The sequence below is a fragment of the Clupea harengus genome, chromosome 20 (assembly GCF_900700415.2).
Source record: "Clupea harengus chromosome 20, Ch_v2.0.2, whole genome shotgun sequence".
Lineage (NCBI taxonomy): Eukaryota > Metazoa > Chordata > Actinopteri > Clupeiformes > Clupeidae > Clupea > Clupea harengus.
The window spans coordinates 1,048,571-1,067,812 of record NC_045171.1 but is presented as its reverse complement, the minus strand read 5'-3'; the positions used below and the strand labels follow the sequence as shown (position 1 = coordinate 1,067,812).

Below are 19,242 nucleotides of genomic sequence, written 5' to 3'. Positions count from 1 at the left end.
ATGCAGACCATACTAAACGTAGCTGCGTCCTCTGGACCATCCTTACCCATTAAGTCTTATGACGTGTGGAGAATGTGAAGCCACACAGAGCTGTCCACAACCTGAGAAATGAATCAGCTGAATGACATTTTATTTCTCACTACTAAAATTTAAACCAGGGACATTCTTTTCCTGTGGATTAAAAACCTGACAAGATCACTGACCACAACTGCAATCATGTCTTTCATATGCAGATTTAAAGAGAACTTCAGAGGCAGTGTACGTAAAAGCACAAGAAAATGAAAATGCAAGCATCTTACATCGCCTTCAAAATACAACAGATACTGGTATCTATCAGATTATAAACTATTGATAAATTCCTCCTTCATTTCATTTTATTTGTCAGACAGATTGCATGAGCTATTCAAAAACATCAGAATACAAATGTTATATAGAATATAAGCATTGGCAAAAAATGTTAAGTGGTTACCTTTATTAATGACCACGTACAGTCCCAAAACAAAACATACTTTAGCAGAGTTTCAAACAGAGTCTTTGTGCTCCAAATGTTGTCATGTGATCATGTTGACCCCGCCTCCTGATTGACCCTGCCCCTGTGTCCGCCATGTTCCTCATCTCTCCAACCATCAACATGATGGACCCTCATCTCATAGAGCAATGAGTGTGTGTGTGTGTGTGTGTGTGTGTGTGTGTGTGTACTCATAGGGCACTGCACACATCTCATAGAGCAATGAGTGTGTGTGTGTGTGTGTGTGTGTGTGTGTGTGTGTGTGTGTGTGTGTGTACTCATAGGGCACTGCACACATCTCATAGGGCAATGAGCTCTGCACACAGGCTTCATCTCATATCATAGGGCAATGAGTGTGTGTGTGTGTGTGTGTGTGTGTGTGTGTGTGTGTGTGTACTCATAGGGCAATGAGCACTGCACACAGGCTTCATATCATCTCATAGGGCAATGAGTGTGTGTGTGTGTGTGTGTGTCTGTGTGTCTGTGTGTGTGTGTGAATGAGCACTGCACACAGGCTTGATCTCATCTCATAGGGCAATGAGCACTGCACACAGACTCACACACACACACACACACACACACACACACACACACACACACACACACACACACACTGCACACAGGCTTCATATCATCTCATAGGGCAATGAGCACTGCACACAGACTCACACACACACACACACACACACACACACACACACACACACACACACACACACACACACACACACACTGCACACAGGCTTCATATCATCTCATAGGGCAATGAGCACTGCACACAGACTCACACACACACACACACACACACACACACACACACACACACACACACACACACACACACACACACACACACACTGCACACAGGCTTCATCTAATCTCATAGGGCAATGAGCACTGCAAACAGGCTTCATGCATCAGCAACCCTGCAGTGAGATTAGGCAGGGATACCTAACCTTTGCGTTTCAAAATGCGCCACACATTCTCTATTGGGGTTCTCTAAGTCAGGACTGCAGGCAGGCCAGTCCAGCACCCACACACCCACACACACACACACACACACACACACACACACACACACACACACACACACACACACACACACACACACACACTACAGGCAGGCCAGTCCAGCACCCACACACCCTTCTTCCTCAGCCATGCCTTTGAAATGTGTGCGGAATGTGGTTTTGCATTGTCTTGTTGAAATATGCATGGGCTTCCCTGGAAAGGATGTCGTCTTGAAGGCAGCATATGTTGCTCCAAAATGTCTACTTTTTGGCATTAATTGTGCCATCACAGAAGTGTTAGTTTCCTTTGCCAAGGGCACTGACACAACGCCATACCATGACAGACCCTGGGCACTGACACAACCCCATACCATGACAGACCCTGGCTTTTGGACTTGTTGCTGGTAACAGTCTGGATGGTCCTTTTCTTTCTTGGTCCGGAGCACACAGCGTCCATTTCTTCCAAAAAGACCTGAAATACTGATTCGTCTGACCACAATACATGTTTCCACTGTGTGATGGTCCATCCCAGATGCCTCCGAGCCCAGAGAAGTCAGCGCTGCTGAACACGGTTAACATAAGGCTTCCTTTTGGCACAGTAAAGTTTGAACTGGCATTTGTGTATGTAACTACGTGTTGTAGTGCTTGACAAAGGTTTACCAAAGTAATCCTGAGCCCATGTGGTTATATGGCTTATAGATGAATGACGGTTCTTGATGCAGTGTCGTCTGAGGGATCGGAGATCACGATTATTCACCTTAGGCTTGTGCCCCTGCCCTTTACGCACTGAAACTTCTCCAGATTCCTTGAATCTTTTCATTATTTTATGCACCGTGGAGGGTAAAATATCCAAATCCATTACTATCTTTCTTTGAGAAACATTGTTTTGAAACATTTCAATTATTTGCTTACGCATTTGTTGGTAAACTGGCGATCCTCTGCCCATCTTTGCTCCTAAAGGACTAGGCCTTTCCTGGATGCTGCTTTTGTACCAAATCATGATTACAATGACCTGTTGACATCACTTGTTTCAAATCACTCTCATCACGATCATTATTTCATTATTCTACCGCATTACTACCCCTAAATTGCCCACGTCCCAACTTTCTTTGGAATGTGTTGCAGGCCTGAATGGCAGGAATGGATGTATATTTACAAATCAAATGAAGTTTACCAGACAAAACATGAAATATGTGTTCATACTGTCTGCAATGAAATACAAGTCAAGGTAAATTTATAAATCACTGCTTTCTTCTTTTATTTGCATTTTCCATACGGTCCCAACTTTTTCTGATTTGGGGTTGTAAAATCTACTGTCTGAGTAATGGATCAGTGGCTGAGTGAGTTGCATTGCTGATTGTCAGATCATGAAGTCACCCATTAGCTTCCTGTATTGACTCTCATGACACTGCTATTTACAGGAAGCTGCGTGCCATAGACAATGACCAGAGAATATATATGTAGACAAACAAATGGGCGTGAGGGACTTCATGATCTGACCCTCATGCTCTGGGTCACAGACACCTTGGTCCAGAGGAGAGTGAACGGAAGACACAAGTTCTGATATGAGAGGAGAGAGGTTGCAGTCTACCAAGTTGTTGAAATCGATGTCTGCTTGCCAATTTCAGGTGCCACAGGACAGAGTTAGCTTCTTATCCTTTGTCAAGTAATGAAAATAAGAGAGTCCTTCACACAAAAGAAGTTGTAAGTGTGCTAATATTACAGACATACTGTATGTTTGGTATGTTACATATAGGTGTGCTAGTATCACAGACAAAAGACATTACAGACCTCAAGTGTTTCTTGTGGTCTATGAATCATCAACAGAAAAGACTCAAGATAAAAACAGACATAAAGATAAGATAAAGCCTGTATGTAATGTATGATCAGAATAGTAAAAGTAAAGTCGTTTTTAGATTTTTAGAAACTATATTGAGTGGGTTTCATGGAGAACAGAATCTCTTGCCTTCAGACTGAAGCCAGAGAGAGAGAGGAGAAAGACCACGCTCTTTGGATTGGTCTTATCCGATAAACGGGACATGATTGTCTGAGGAAGACTTCTTCTATCCACTGAGGAAGTGCATCTTTGAAACACAATGCTGATCACACTATTCCTACCTTGCTGGAATGGTTGCAGTTCTTTTTAAGGATGTTATTTTCCAGTGATGTTCTCACTGCTGTCACCCTATAATGCAAAGACACTTTCACCTGAGGAATATATGATCCGTTATCACAGAGGTTCTAATACACCCGAGAACAAAGAGCCTCAAGCCAAACCAGTTAAAAGTCAAGTCAAGCCAGCTTTTATTGCCCTTCCGCATGTGCGTGTATCATAGTATAATGACATTTCATCTCTTGAGGACTACTGTGCAACATAGAAACAGAATGACCAAATACTAAGAGGCCCTAAACACACAAGTACAAAGTTAAGTAAAAAATAGATAGACGTCTGCATTTTGGTTAAAGCTTGGCAGTCATGTGCAGGTTGACACCACTGTGGAACTATAAACATATTACACGGGATAGTGGGACAAGGTTTTAGAGCTTGTAACAGCAGCAGTGCCCCCTTGTGGCCATGACATGTAACTGACAGCAAACATCACACACAAACCTTTGAAACCAGATGATGTCCTCGTTTGTCATAACAAACCAGAAAACAAGAACTTTTGACATCTTGTATTTTGGTTTTCATAAAACATGGATTGGAAAAGGGTATCTTTAAGAAAGAAAAAACATTTCCTTCAAGTTGGGTTTCCGTCACTATAAATGACAAAATGAAATGAAATAACAACCCTTTTGATGAAATCTCACCTTGATCTGACCTTGAGAGGTTCCGTCACTATAAATGTCAAAATGAAATGAAATAACAACCCTTTTGATGAAATCTCACCTTGATCTGACCTTGAGGGGTCAGGGGTCAGAGGTCGTTAACCTCAGGAACTCAAACATAACAGCACCTGTAACACCCATCCCCTCCCTCTCAGATGTCTGTTACATGCACACAATTGGAATGTGATTTTATACTGTATGTGTAGCTGACAACACAACAACTCAATAAACAACAAACTACAAATAATTAATAAAACAAACAAATTAATAAGTAGAAAAACACCATCAAACCCAACATATTCAACATAACAAATTAAACGTCTTTTTCAACTACTGAACTTTCATCAACACTATGGGCAAGATCTGCATACAGCATTCATAGGTCCAGATGTTTATGACCTTGTTATAAAGCATTCATAGGGCCTGGTGTTTATAAGCTTGTTCATAGGGCCAGATGTTTATTACCTTGTTATATACAGCATCCAGATGTTTATGAGCTTGTTATATACAGCATCCAGATGTTTATGAGCTTGTTATACACAGCATCCAGATGTTTATGAGCTTGTTATATACAGCATTCACAGGGCCAGATGTTTATGAGCTTGTTATATACAGCATCCAGATGTTTATGAGCTTGTTATACACAGCATTCATAGAGCCTGATGTTTATGACCTTGTTATATCCATGCTAATGATGTGCCTCAATGCTGTTGTTTTAAATTATTCTCTGATTTAATTTTGTTTTACTTTATGTTATTTTTTTTTTTTTTTAATACTTAATTTCTGAGTTGTTTAATGTGTTTTGTTTATTTATTTTGTCTGTTTTGTTTTGTTATGGTTTGTTTATTTATTGTTCTTCTGTACTATGTAGCCTCAATCAGGGCATTGCTGCAAAAGAGCCCTGTGCTCAGTCAATTCTCCCTGAATAAATAATGATGACGATGATCCATAAGGCCTGATGTTTATGAGCTTGTTATATAAAGCATTCATAGGGCCAGATGTTTATGAGCTTGTTATATACAGCATCCAGATGTTTATGAGCTTGTTATACACAGCATCCAGATGTTTATGAGCTTGTTATATACAGCATCCAGATGTTTATGAGCTTGTTATATACAGCATTCACAGGGCCAGATGTTTATGAGCTTGTTATACACAGCATCCAGATGTTTATGAGCTTGTTATACACAGCATCCAGATGTTTATGAGCTTGTTATATACAGCATCCAGATGTTTATGAGCTTGTTGTATACAGCATTCATAGAGCCAGATGTTTATAAGCTTGTTATACACAGCATCCAGATGTTTATGAGCTTGTTATACACAGCATCCAGATGTTTTGTGATTGTTATACACAGCATCCAGATGTTTATGAGCTTGTTATACACAGCATCCAGATGTTTTGTGATTGTTATACACAGCATCCAGATGTTTATGAGCTTGTTATACACAGCATCCAGATGTTTATGAGCTTGTTATATACAGCATCCAGATGTTTATGAGCTTGTTGTATACAGCATTCATAGAGCCAGATGTTTATAAGCTTGTTATACACAGCATCCAGATGTTTATGAGCTTGTTATACACAGCATCCAGATGTTTTGTGATTGTTATACACAGCATCCAGATGTTTATGAGCTTGTTATACACAGCATCCAGATGTTTATGAGCTTGTTATACACAGCATCCAGATGTTTATGAGCTTGTTATATACAGCATCCAGATGTTTATTACCTTGTTATATACAGCATCCAGATGTTTATGAACTTGTTATACACAGCATTCATAGGTCCAGATGTTTATACGCTTGTTATATACAGCATCCAGATGTTTATGAGCTTGTTATACACAGCATCCAGATGTTTATGAGCTTGTTATACACAGCATTCATAGGTCCAGATGTTTATAAGCTTGTTATATACAGCATCCAGATGTTTATGAGCTTGTTATACACAGCATCCAGATGTTTATGAGCTTGTTATACACAGCATTCATAGGTCCAGATGTTTATGAGCTTGTTATATACAGCATCCAGATGTTTATGAGCTTGTTATACACAGCATCCAGATGTTTATGAGCTTGTTATATACAGCATTCATAGGGCCAGATGTTTATGAGCTTGTTATACACAGCATCCAGATGTTTATGAGCTTGTTATACACAGCATCCAGATGTTTATGAGCTTGTTATACACAGCATCCAGATGTTTATGAGCTTGTTATATACAGCATCCAGATGTTTATGAGCTTGTTATACACAGCATCCAGATGTTTATGAGCTTGTTATACACAGCATCCAGATGTTTATGAGCTTGTTATATACAGTATCCAGATGTTTATGAGCTTGTTATACACAGCATCCAGATGTTTATGAGCTTGTTATACACAGCATCCAGATGTTTATGAGCTTGTTATACACAGCATCCAGATGTTTATGAGCTTGTTATACACAGCATCCAGATGTTTATGAGCTTGTTATATACAGCATTCATAGGGCCAGATGTTTTGTGATTGTTTTAAGGAGGGACTGAAACAGCCCAATAGTCCCCTCCTTCTTAAGGTCTAATGACTAACCTTAGCATCGAGACAGCTCTCACTAAGGTTTTAAAGGATTTATACTGATATACAGGTACAGCGGAACATCAGTCCAGGTGTTACTGGGCCTCAGTGCAGCCTTGGACACCGTTGATCATAATATACGACTGCACAGGCTGGGGTTGAGCATAATATACGACTGCACAGGCTGGGGTTGAGCATAATATACGACTGCACAGGCTGGGGTTGATCATAATATACGACTGCACAGGCTGGCGTTGATCATAATACACGACTGCACAGGCTGGGGTTGATCATAATATACGACTGCACAGGCTGGGGTTGATCATAATACACGACTGCACAGGCTGGGGTTGATCATAATATACGACTGCACAGGCTGGGGTTGAGCATAATATACGACTGCACAGGCTGGGGTTGATCATAATACACGACTGCACAGGCTGGGGTTGATCATAATATACGACTGCACAGGCTGGCGTTGATCATAATACACGACTGCACAGGCTGGCGTTGATCATAATACACGACTGCACAGGCTGGGGTTGATCATAATACACGACTGCACAGGCTGGGGTTGATCATAATACACGACTGCACAGGCTGGGGTTGATCATAATACACGACTGCACAGGCTGGGGTTGATCATAATATACGACTGCACAGGCTGGGACATTGGGTTGGATCTGCAGGTGTGGTTATCAAGTGGCTCAGATCATACAAGACAGGAGCTTCTCTGTTGCCATTGGACACTATACCTCAACACCAACATCCTGGTCCTGGGGTGTCAGGAGCTTATTCTGTTGCCATGGAAACTATACCTCAACACCAACATCCTTGTTGCCATTGGAAACTATACCTCAACACCAACATCCTGGTCCTGGGGTGTCAGGAGCTTCTATGTTGCCATGGAAACTATACCTCAACACCAACATCCTGGTCCTGGGGTCCCCCACAGCTGGATCTCTCAAAATGTCTCAATCTCTCAAAACTGAAATAATCTAATTTGGGGAAAATGAGGAGAGACATGTCTCATCTGCGACTCATCCTGACACTTAAAGCGAAGGACACTTCATTGATTGCAGTCTCAGTTTTAACAACCATGGGAGGCAATAACTATTTAGAAAAACTCATTCATGCCTTTATCTGCAGCAGGGTTGACTACTGCAATGGGCTTTTTTACAGACCTTCTTAAAAAGATCTTCAATCTGTTTAGAAAGTACAAAATGCTGCTGCTGAAGTTCTTATGAAAAAGAAAAGAATTGACCACATTACTCCCGTACTAAGACCTTACCCTGGCTTCCAGTAGCTCACAGAAATTACTTTAAAGCACTGCTGCTTGTTTATAAATCATCTAAATGGGACTGGATCACATTGCCTCTTAGATACACGCCTGCTAGACCTCTCAGAGCGCTGGAGAGAAATGAGAGATAATGCCTACTCTCAGAGAAATGGAGAGATAATGCCTACCTCTCAGAGGAATGGAGAGATAATGCCTACTCTCAGAGAAATGGAGAGATAATGCCTACTCTCAGAGGAATGGAGAGATAATGCCTACTACTCTCAGAGCTTAGACGTGATGAAACAGCTCTTACTGTAGCTGCCATGCGGCTCAGCTCTTCAAGCCAACTTCCTGATTACATCAGATCCAGACTTAAAGCAACATTATGTCACAACTTTACCTTAAAATAAAAGTTTCAAAATCATTTTGGTGGCACACTGACTTGTTATACGGAAATTGCATCTTCCTGCTTACATCAAGAATGGCAAAACCAACTTCCTGATACATCAAATCTAGATTTAAAGCAACATTATGTAACAATTGTACCTTACAATAACAGCTTCAAAATCATTTTGGTGGTACACTGACCTGTAATACAGAGATTGGCACCCATGGCAACAGTATACTAGTATTGCACTATGTCACTATGGCAACAGTACACCTAGTATTGCACTATGTCACTATGGCAACAGTACACCTAGTATTGCACTATGTCACTTTGGTGGACAGGGCGCAACACCTCTCGTGAGAACGACGTAAGACTTTATGGCACCACCTCACACAACAACAACGAGACCCTTCTGCTAGCTATAAGAAGAAGCTAGCGCAGTATTCTCTGTATGGACATCATGGCTAAACCAATGACGGTGTTGTCGGAGGAAGCGGAATGACATTCAATTCTCCGTATTACAAGTTAGTGTACCAGTGTTATTGTCAGGTCCAATTCTTACTTAATGTTTCCTTAACACCCAACTGGGTAAACTACTAACTTAAGACCCAACTATAAACTACTTTTTTTTTTTCTTTTTAACTGTTATGATGTAGTTCACCTTTTTATTTTTCTGTTTTTTATAATGCACTTCACCTTTTCTACTCTTTTATTGTGTTCGGTTTTGTCTGCTCATTTGTAAAGCACTTTGAGTTACCAATGTGTATGAATTATTGTTATATAAATAAACTTGCCTTGCCTTACCTCCTTCCCTTTATTAACTGGGCTACGAGCAAAACAATTGGCTGGTATGTATGTCCATCGCTGAGGAAGCTTCCTGATTGGTTAAAGAGCTTTGAATAACAGAACGCTGGAGATGGTTTTCTTCCTGTTCAGGTGTAACATGTGCGGCACCACATTATTTCATGACCCATTACCTGAACAGCTGTTCTGAGTCTCTCTAAATGTATAACTGAGTCATCTTCATCCCCCTCCAGAGCCTGGAACCTCAAACATCCATACAGCACTTAGGATGGTCATAATTTAGGATGCTCATAATTTATTAGGATGGTCATAATTTAGGATGCTCATAATTTAGGATGCTCATAATTTAGATTGGTCATAATTTAGGTTGGTCATAATTTAGGATGGTCATAATTTAGAATGCTCATAATTTAGGATTGTCATAATTTAGGATGGTCGTAATTTAGGATGGTCGTAACTTTCAATGTCTGTCGTAGCTTTAGACCTCCACTGTTGGGATACGACTCTCTGAGAAAGTTATAAAAGTGCTACCTGGACCTTTGAGGTTCTAGACCGGGGTACCTTTGAGGTTCTAGACCGGGGTACCTGTTGTTTTACGCCACATGGACCTTTGAGGTTCTAGACCGGGGTACCTTTGAGGTTCTAGACCGAGGTACCTGTTGTTTTAAGCTACCTGGATCTTTGAGGTTCTAGACCGGGGTACCTGTTGTTTTAAGCTACCTGGATCTTTGAGGTTCTAGACCGGGGTACCTGTTGTTTTAAGCTACCTGGATCTTTGAGGTTCTAGACCGAGGTACCTGTTGTTTTACGCCACATGGACCTTTGAGGTTCTAGACCGAGGTACCTGTTGTTTTACGCTATATTGGACCTTTGAGGTTCTAGACCGGGGTACCTGTTGTTTTAAGCTACCTGGATCTTTGAGGTTCTAGACCGCGGTACCTGTTGTTTTAAGCTACCTGGATCTTTGAGGTTCTAGACCGGGGTACCTGTTGTTTTAAGCTACCTGGATCTTTGAGGTTCTAGACCGCGGTACCTGTTGTTTTAAGCTATATTGGATCTTTGAGGTTCTAGACCGAGGTACCTGTTGTTTTAAGCTACCTGGATCTTTGAGGTTCTAGACCGAGGTACCTGTTGTTTTACGCTATATTGTTGAGTGCAATGACAGAGTAAGGTTCAGGCATATCTGAGGTCTGTCCACTGGGTCCTGCTGGTGAGGACACAGCACTGTCCATCTGTGTCCTGATGGGTACGGTCCGGCTGCCTGAAGCCCACAGCACTGTCCATCTGTGGTGCCTGATGGGTACTACAGAGTAAGGTTCCGGCTGGCCTGAAGCCCACAGCACTGTCCATCTGTGTCCTGATGGGTACTACAGAGTAAGGTTCCGGCTGCCTGAAGCCCACAGCACTGTCCATCTGTGTCCTGATCGGGTACCACAGAGTAAGGTTCCGGCTGCCTGTAGCCCACAGCACTGTCCATCTGTGCCTGATGGGTACTACAGAGTAAGGTTCCGGCTGCCTGAAGCCCACAGCACTGTCCATCTGTGTCCTGATCGGTACCACAGAGTAAGGTTCCGGCTGCCTGTAGCCCACAGCATAGGGAGAGCCTACAGAGAGCAGACACAACATGGTGGAGGAGTCATTGAGCAACACTTAACCTCATGGCTGAAATAGTTCTCAAGAAACAAGAGGGAAGTTATTTTACAGAATGGTGTTGGGAAAGTGCGAGAGAGGGGGGACGGAACTCACAATCTGGATCAGTGTGGCCATTTTCCCCATTGGAGTTCCTGGACATGTCAAGAGTACAAGTCATGATAATATCAAAACTAAATACTTCAGGGAACATACTCAATGCTTAATACTGTCTGAATTAGTTAGAAAACAAGTACCTTTGCTTCTTCATTTGAACCTGACGTGCTGTTAAAAAAGGAACACATGAACCAGCATGTCTTTAGTAAGTCAATTTATAGTAAAAACTCAAGACAAGAGGTGGGGTTAGAGCACAAAGTCAAATCTCTGAAATAACTGTTGTGAAAACTGAGAGACTCCCATATTGGAAACAATAAACAAACCAAAGCATAAACCACTCTATCATTTTGGGTTCAACACAGTGCCAGAATCCAGATAACTCAGTAACATTGCTTTGTGATAAATGAGTTGTTACCTTGATAGTTTGCCATCACTGGTCTTGCCAGGAAAACTATGCCAGCGAGGAGAATCACGGAGAATATTATGCCGGCCACAAGAGCTCCTGCAGTTCAACAACATGAACATGTTAACTCAGTAGGTGTGTGTGTGTGTGTGTGTTCAACAACATGAACATGTTAACTCAGTAGGTGTGTGTGTGTGTGTGTTCAACAACATGAACATGTTAACTCAGTAGGTGTGTGTGTGTGTTCAACAACATGAACATGTTAACTCAGTAGGTGTGTGTGTGTGTGTGTTCAACAACATGAACATGTTAACTCAGTAGGTGTGTTCAACAACATAGTAGGTGTGTTCCTGCATTTGTGCTCACACTGGTGAGATATCAACATTACTCTGTCATGGGACATAAGAAAGACCCTAACTGCTACTACTACTACTACTACTACTACTACTACTACCACTAATACTACTACTACTACTAATACTACTACTACTGCTACTACTACTATTACTACTACTACTACTACTACTACTACTGCTACTGCTACTACTACTACTGCTACTACTACTACTACTACTACAACTACTACTACTACTACTACTACTAATACTAATACTGCTGCTGCTACTAATACTACTACTACTACTAATAAAATAATGATGTGCGCACCTACCTGTCTGTTTCCTGATTGGGTTCACGGTGACGGTGATGTTGCGTATTACAGCCCAGGGTCCTCTGTCCTTCTGTTTCTTCCCTCTCTGGTCTTGTGTCTCCGTCTGGTCTTGTGTCTCCCTCCGGGCTTCGTGGCGATGTGTCCGCTGCACGTTCAGGACACACAGGTAAATGCCGCTGTCCCCAGGCCGGCTTCGGTCAATCCTGACATTATGAGAGATGTGGCCTGGGTGTTCTGAAGCCTGAGGTTCTGAAGCCCCGGAAGGACCCGGTGAGGTGCTGGATATCCTGCCGAGTAAGTGTGGGTCTATGGGGCAGTGTTGGTCACGGTCCTGGCCCTCACTGCTGTAGAAGTCTACGCAGGCACTGATCTTCCTCTCGCTCACATCGCTCATCTTCAGCCAGTACACTACGTAGGGCCACTGTGGCTCTGGTTCCTCGAAGGCACAGTCTAAAAGGATGGGGGACTCTTTAATCACATTCTGTGGAGGGTCATGAACGGCCACTGTGGACAAGTCAAATATGTCATCATTAAACAAATCTGTGAAGAATCTGTCATTGGTATCTTGTATATTTTAGTTTTTTCCTTCATAATAATAGAAACAGCTATTTTTATTAACTTCAGTGGTATACAATATTAACTTACGCTTTCGATGTCTGGCTACAATGTAGGTATCTCCAACGTGAGGGTCCGGTTTGAATGGGTAGATGAAATTAGAACTAAAATCACGGACACAAGCATAGAATCCACTCCTTTTTTTTATTCGGAATTTTCTTTTTCTCCATTTTTTCTCACATCCTTTTAAGCGGGGTTCCATCTTCTGGCTTGTTTCAGATGAGAAATCTACATTACAATCCACGCGGTTGTCAAAGTCTCTGTCAATCTGCCAGCCAAACTCTGTACAGGACAAGGTGATCTTATCATCATCACCATCACCATCACCACCGTCATCATCATCATCATCATCATCACCATCACCATCACCTGTGCGATAATAGAAGTAGGTGTCTCCTGGGAAGCAACAAAAATATCCGTTATCTCAAAAACAACGTATTTTTTCTTTTCTTTCCAAGCACCGGTCACACCTACTGTTGACATAGCCCTCCACCGACTCATCTCACGTCAATGACACATTTTGACATACTTTAAGGACATGAAGAAATCAGAGAGTATTTTCCACAAATCCATTTCTCTCATGCACTGAAGCCTATGTTTCTTACCATAGCATTTGAGTAAGACATGCATCAGTACCACACAGCCTAACGGCCCCATCGCTGCTCACAGACAAGGAGCTCAGGGTGAGTACACTGTGAACTGATCAGACAGTATCTGCGGCTGTGGAGAAGATGATATATAGCTGTGAACTGATCAGACAGTATCTGCGGCTGTGGAGAAGATGATATATAGTTGTCTGTGTGATGCCAGTGGACTTCCTATGTAGACAGACACAAGGGGGAGTGGTTTTGACCATCCAAATGTGTCATGCCAGGGCAGTAACTATGGAGACAGACAGGAGGGGGAGTGGTTTTGACCATCCACATGTGTAATGCCCGTGGGGAAATCAGACAGACACAAGGGGAAGTGGTTTTTCCAAATGTGCAATAAATGGTTATGGTTGTGTCACCCTCTTGAAACGGAATAATACTGGCCTAATCAAAAAGGACTGCATCACATGACAAACAGGAAGTTATCAGTGCAGTCGATGATGATGATTATTACACTTTAAAGGCGCAGTCCTTGATAATGATTACACTTTAAAGGTATAGTCCTTGATGATATGATGATCATTACACTTTAAAGGTGTAGTCCTTGATGATTATTACACTTTAAAGGTGTAGTCCTTGATATGATGATTATTACACTTTAAAGGTGTAGTCCTTGATGATGATTATTACACTTTAAAGGTGTAGTCCTTGATGATTATTACACTTTAAAGGCGCAGTCCTTAATGATGATTATTACACTTTAAAGGCGATGATATGTGATATGTCCTTCGGCGTTCGGTCTTCAGGTGGGCTGTGTCCCGGGCCTTTCTGTGTGGAGTTTGCCGTGTTCACAAGGGTTTCCTCCACTAAGAACCCCAATATAAAAACATGCAGAAAAAAAGATCGCTCTCCTGTCCGTCCCTGTCCAAGATTGGACACGAGCACTTGGCTTGGTCCCCGGGCGCCATAAAAGGCTGCCCGTGTGGAAGGACAGCTCAGGATGGGTGAAAAAGCAGAGGACAAATTCCACCGGCGACATCTTCAGCGCGTGTGTGTGTGTGTGTCCTGTGTCGCTGCCCAATGCACGGGTGTGTTGTGTGTCACGCTGTGTGGTAAAATAAAACACATAGAACATATCAGGTCCTGATCTGGAATGGATCGAGATTTGATCTCGAATAGATCCAGTCCAGAGTCAGACGTTGCCAGCTGTGGGAACTGTTCTAGATCTTTCATTTCAGACCCCTCCCATTAGGGTCTGTTCTAGATCTTTCATTTCAGGCCCCTCCCATTAGGGTCTGTTCTAGATCTTTCATTTCAGACCCCTCCCATTAGGGTCTGTTCTAGATCTTTCATTTCAGACCCCTCCCATTAGTTTGAGGCGGCAAAATGTGATTCTGAAAAAAGTTGATTGACATCAAAGCAACCAGGTTCTGTATCGATGTTGTGTTTGTATCGATGCTTACACCAAAGGCTTGATTCCCAGGGCACACATGTACTGCTCTGATTTATACCCGTAGGCTGATGGTGTTTGTTTGTTTGTTTATAGTTAGTTGCGGTAGTGTGACAATGATTTGTGAAAGTGACAGGTAATGAGTTTATCACACTGCGTTGTAATTCAGGTCCAAGGCTGAGGGGGGCGACAGAGGCCCACATTGCTCTCGTAATTAGTCTCAAACAGTAGAATGAAGTGGCCCACAGAGCAGCAGTGAAACCCTCTGAATAACACAGGCAGACGCTTTTCTGCCGGGAAAAGATCCTTGCTGTTGTGGAAAACCAGAATGCTGATGGTCTGGATTATATGTTATCCTGGTCTGGATCTGGTGGAGGGTCTATCCCAAACCAGGTTTATATTCCTGCCCATTGAGCTGTGAGAGGCGCTCCAACCAGAGGACAGTCAAACACACACACACACACACACACACACACACACACACACACACACACATACACACACACACACACACACACACACACACACACACACATACACACACACACACACACACACACATACACACACAACACATACACACACACACACACACTCAAACCCAAACACACACACACACACACACACATACAAACAAAACACATACACACACACACACACACACACACACATACACACACACACACACACACACACACACACACACACACACACATACACACACACACACACACACACACATACACACACAACACATACACACACACACACACACTCAAACCCAAACACACACACACACACACACACATACAAACAAAACACATACACACACACACACACACACACACACACACACACACACACACACACACACACACACACACACACACACACACACACACACACACACACACACACACACACAAAACCCAAACACACACACACACACTTGCCCTGACTCGGCTGCCATTACAATGATTTTCTAGGTCTGAAATTCCATTGATATTGATAACACACTGATCAACACATTGATAACACACTGATCAACACATTGATAACACACTGATCGTGGTCATAAAATCAAAGTCCTGCTGGCCAAATGAACGCAATGGGAACAGCGGTGCCACACTGTACGACTGGATACAGTTCTGTGAGTAAACAATAACACACACACACACACACACACACACACACGGACCACAACTCGCTGACAGAGCCACACACACACACACACACACACGGACCACAACTCGCTGACAGAGCCACACACACACACACACACAAACACACACACACACACACACACACACACAAAACATACACACACACACACACACACACACACACACACACACACACAGACCACAACTCGCTGACAGAGCCACACACACACACACAAACACACACACACACACCCACACACACACACACGGACCACAACTCGCTGACAGAGCCACACACACACACACACACACACACACACACACACACTCACACACACACACACACACACACACACAGACCACAACTCGCTGACAGAGCCACACACACACACACACACACACACACACACACACACACACACACACACACACACACACACACAAAACACACACACACACACACACACACACACACACACAAAACACACACACACACTTGTCCTGACTCTAGTGCCACACGGTACGACTGGATACAGTTTTCTGAGTAAACAATAAGGGGTGGACACCTTTTGGCAATTGTCAATATTTACTTCATGGCATGTACACAATGCCTCTTCACGTCCAAGAGTATATCTGTGATGGGGAATTAATCATGAACAGGTTAGATAAGATTTACACTGGAGGTACATTGTACCTTAACAAATATCAGATCTGCCGTTGGACCATTCATTTTGTTTTAGGCTGTCTTTAGGCTACTTGTAATGTTGTTTGAAAGCATGGTGGAATATTCTGAGAAGATGCCTATGGTAGGCTCACACTGTATATAGCTAAGGCAGTCGCATCTTACAGAAACGCAGTTAAAACGAAGACCTATTGTGCATTGCTAAAACTTGGATAACAAGCCATCTCCACTCTGAACCACCGAGAACAAGCTTTTCTTTGTTCGGGGAATGATATAATTTCCCCCATCCTTACAATCTATCTTCGTTTGATATCTAGCATTTGATAATGCAGACTGCGGATCCATAGCGCTGACTCCAACCCAGGATGTGTGTGTGTGTGTGTGTGTGTGTGTGTGTGTGAGGTGTGTGCGTGTGATAATAATAATGCACACTGCGGATACTACATAGCGCTAACTCCAACCCAAATCATCCAGTGGGATTCCCTCCGGCGTGACGCGGCGACAGCTCGCTCCTATTGGCTGGAGGCAAAAGGCGAATTCTCCATTTATGGATCGTTCGCGCCGTCCATTCCGTCAGCCAGCAGCCTGGAAGTTTAACTTTCCCGTTCGGCGGGGATGCAACGGTAGTCTGTGCCACTGCGCGCCGTCGAGACCATAGCTCCATAGCTCGGACGCAGTTCCGCAGTATGGAAAGGGAATACGGGTCCTAGTTGAGCACATCTACGCGGATCTTTTCAGGGACATCTGGCTTACTACTGTGCGCTGGACTTTGTCGCATCTCTGTATTCACGGACGGGTTTGGGAAAAGGAACATTTTTAAAGAAAATATACACCTGTTTGCCACAGCGATCGTCTTTCCATAACATTCACTGAGGACTGCGTGTTTACCAAAGCCAAAATGGTAAGTCATATGTAGCCCTGAAGCGGTTGACATTGTTACTGGATTAAACTGTAAGATTGTAACTATTTGATGCAATCTTAGGAAAGTATATCTCTTTAGAGGTTTGGAGAAAATAATATGTTTTAATCGCTGAATGGTTATCTTGTAGCTAAGTAAACACTGGAACTTTCGGCGTGCAATGCAACAATACAGTCTAGTTTGTAACGTCACCGTTCCACACATTTCTGTCACTGAAATATTCTGCTGTGTGTGTTTGTAAACATTCAGTTCGCTGACGAAAATAGGAAGTGAATACATTATCTGTATAGCCCTCTTCAGGTAAACATAGAATAGGCTAATTAAATAATTAAACATATTATATGACTAGTTGTCACACCATTTTAGTTGTAGACGACACATTATTTTGACTTGCACCAGAGAACGTCCTCAGCGTCCTGAAAAGTACTTCAGCTTCACATTTGCGGTCAAGGTGTGTGAACACAGACACCTTTCTGTTAGCACACACACACACACAAACACACACACACACACTGTGGGTGTTGTCCATCATGCCGCATTGAAATAGCCTATCATCCTCCTGTACCCGAAACCTCCGCCTCGTCAGAGGTTGTGTTTGCGTGTCTTTTCGGTCTACATCGCCGGCATTTGACCCCTTTGAGAAACTGACGGGTTCACATGAGTTGTTTTGCTCATATCACCAGCCTAGTCCAGCCGGTTATGCAGACTGCCTGACCTCACCAGGAGAGAGAACATGGCCCTTCGCCTGGTCTTTATAGCAGCACTCGTACAGAAGCCTTTGGCATGCCGCCAACACCTTCTGTATCTGAAGTATTTTGGGTTATCGTGGTTTTAAGTGTTAATGCTAGCCTGGCAGTCCACTTCTGCTGCTGCCCTGGCGGAGTCTTCCCTAAGATAGGCTATCTGTGATCATGTGGACAAAAAGTAAGGCAAAGAACGCAGTACTCTAAACAGAAATGTCAGGTGATTGTCAGACAAAACATTTTTGAGTTCTCAAAACTTGCTAGGGGCTAGATAATATCAGTTCCACCTGTTCAGGTCGGGCAGGTGAACATTTCTTGGTTAAGACAAGGATCGCCATGTAAGTGGATGTCACTGAGACTACTGTGGTAAACAGCGGTGTGGAGGGGAACAAAGACACCGTCTCTATGGTTACTCACCATGGTAACGCACTCACCTGGCCGTCACATGTCTTCTGACTTCCCCAATAGGCAGACGGGGCACCGCCCTGACTGGATTTAAATAAACTGATAATGCAGAGAGGTGGGAGGGGTGCAGGTGTGTGTCATTCTCTATGTGTGTGTATGTTTTTGTTTTGTTTTGTTTTGTTTTGTGTGTGTGTGTGTAACAGAGAGAGTGAGACTGGTTTTTCTAGCCCATTAAATGCCCTGCTGCCTGTAGCAGTCGTGGTGTGAGGTGTGTGTGTGTGTGTGTGTGTGTGTGTGTGTGTGAGGGTTTCATTTGCATCCTTGTGCTGAGGGTTAGGCCCCATCTTTTGTGTGGTGCCAGCGCCTCTTCGTTCCCTATTGTGTTGGGATCAGCAGTGAGGTCACCAGACACCAGCCGCACACACACACACACACACACACACACACACACACACACACACACACACACACACCTCACCA

General features: G+C 43.0%; 1 protein-coding gene and 1 long non-coding RNA gene across 2 annotated transcripts; both read right to left on the bottom strand.

Moving 5' to 3' along the window:
* Positions 1 to 11,121: 11,121 nt before the first annotated feature.
* LOC116225187 lies at positions 11,122 to 11,621 on the bottom strand. The gene is made up of 3 exons (XR_004165968.1): positions 11,538 to 11,621; positions 11,263 to 11,290; positions 11,122 to 11,160 (listed from the first exon to the last, which is right to left on the bottom strand). It is a non-coding gene; the product is annotated as an uncharacterized LOC116225187 (long non-coding RNA).
* Positions 11,622 to 11,887: 266 nt separating this feature from the next.
* LOC116217981 lies at positions 11,888 to 14,439 on the bottom strand. Its single transcript, XM_031558002.2, has 4 exons — positions 14,346 to 14,439; positions 12,841 to 13,092; positions 12,196 to 12,699; positions 11,888 to 11,892 (listed from the first exon to the last, which is right to left on the bottom strand). The coding sequence occupies exons 1-4, from the start codon at positions 14,437 to 14,439 to the stop codon at positions 11,888 to 11,890; spliced, it is 855 nt and encodes a 284-aa protein (XP_031413862.2).
* Positions 14,440 to 19,242: the final 4,803 nt, after the last annotated feature.

Excerpts from the sequence above, each read along its gene's own strand:
- LOC116217981 (XM_031558002.2), bottom strand. The coding sequence starts at position 14,439 with ATGTCGCCGGTGGAATTTGTCCTCTGCTTTTTCACCCATCCTGAGCTG. Across the intron at positions 13,093-14,345 it reads GCGCCCGGGGACCAAGCCAA|AGTTTGGCTGGCAGATTGAC; the intron begins GTGCTCGTGTCC and ends TGTCCTGTACAG. Across the intron at positions 12,700-12,840 it reads TGTAGCCAGACATCGAAAGC|TGGCCGTTCATGACCCTCCA; the intron begins GTAAGTTAATAT and ends ACTTGTCCACAG.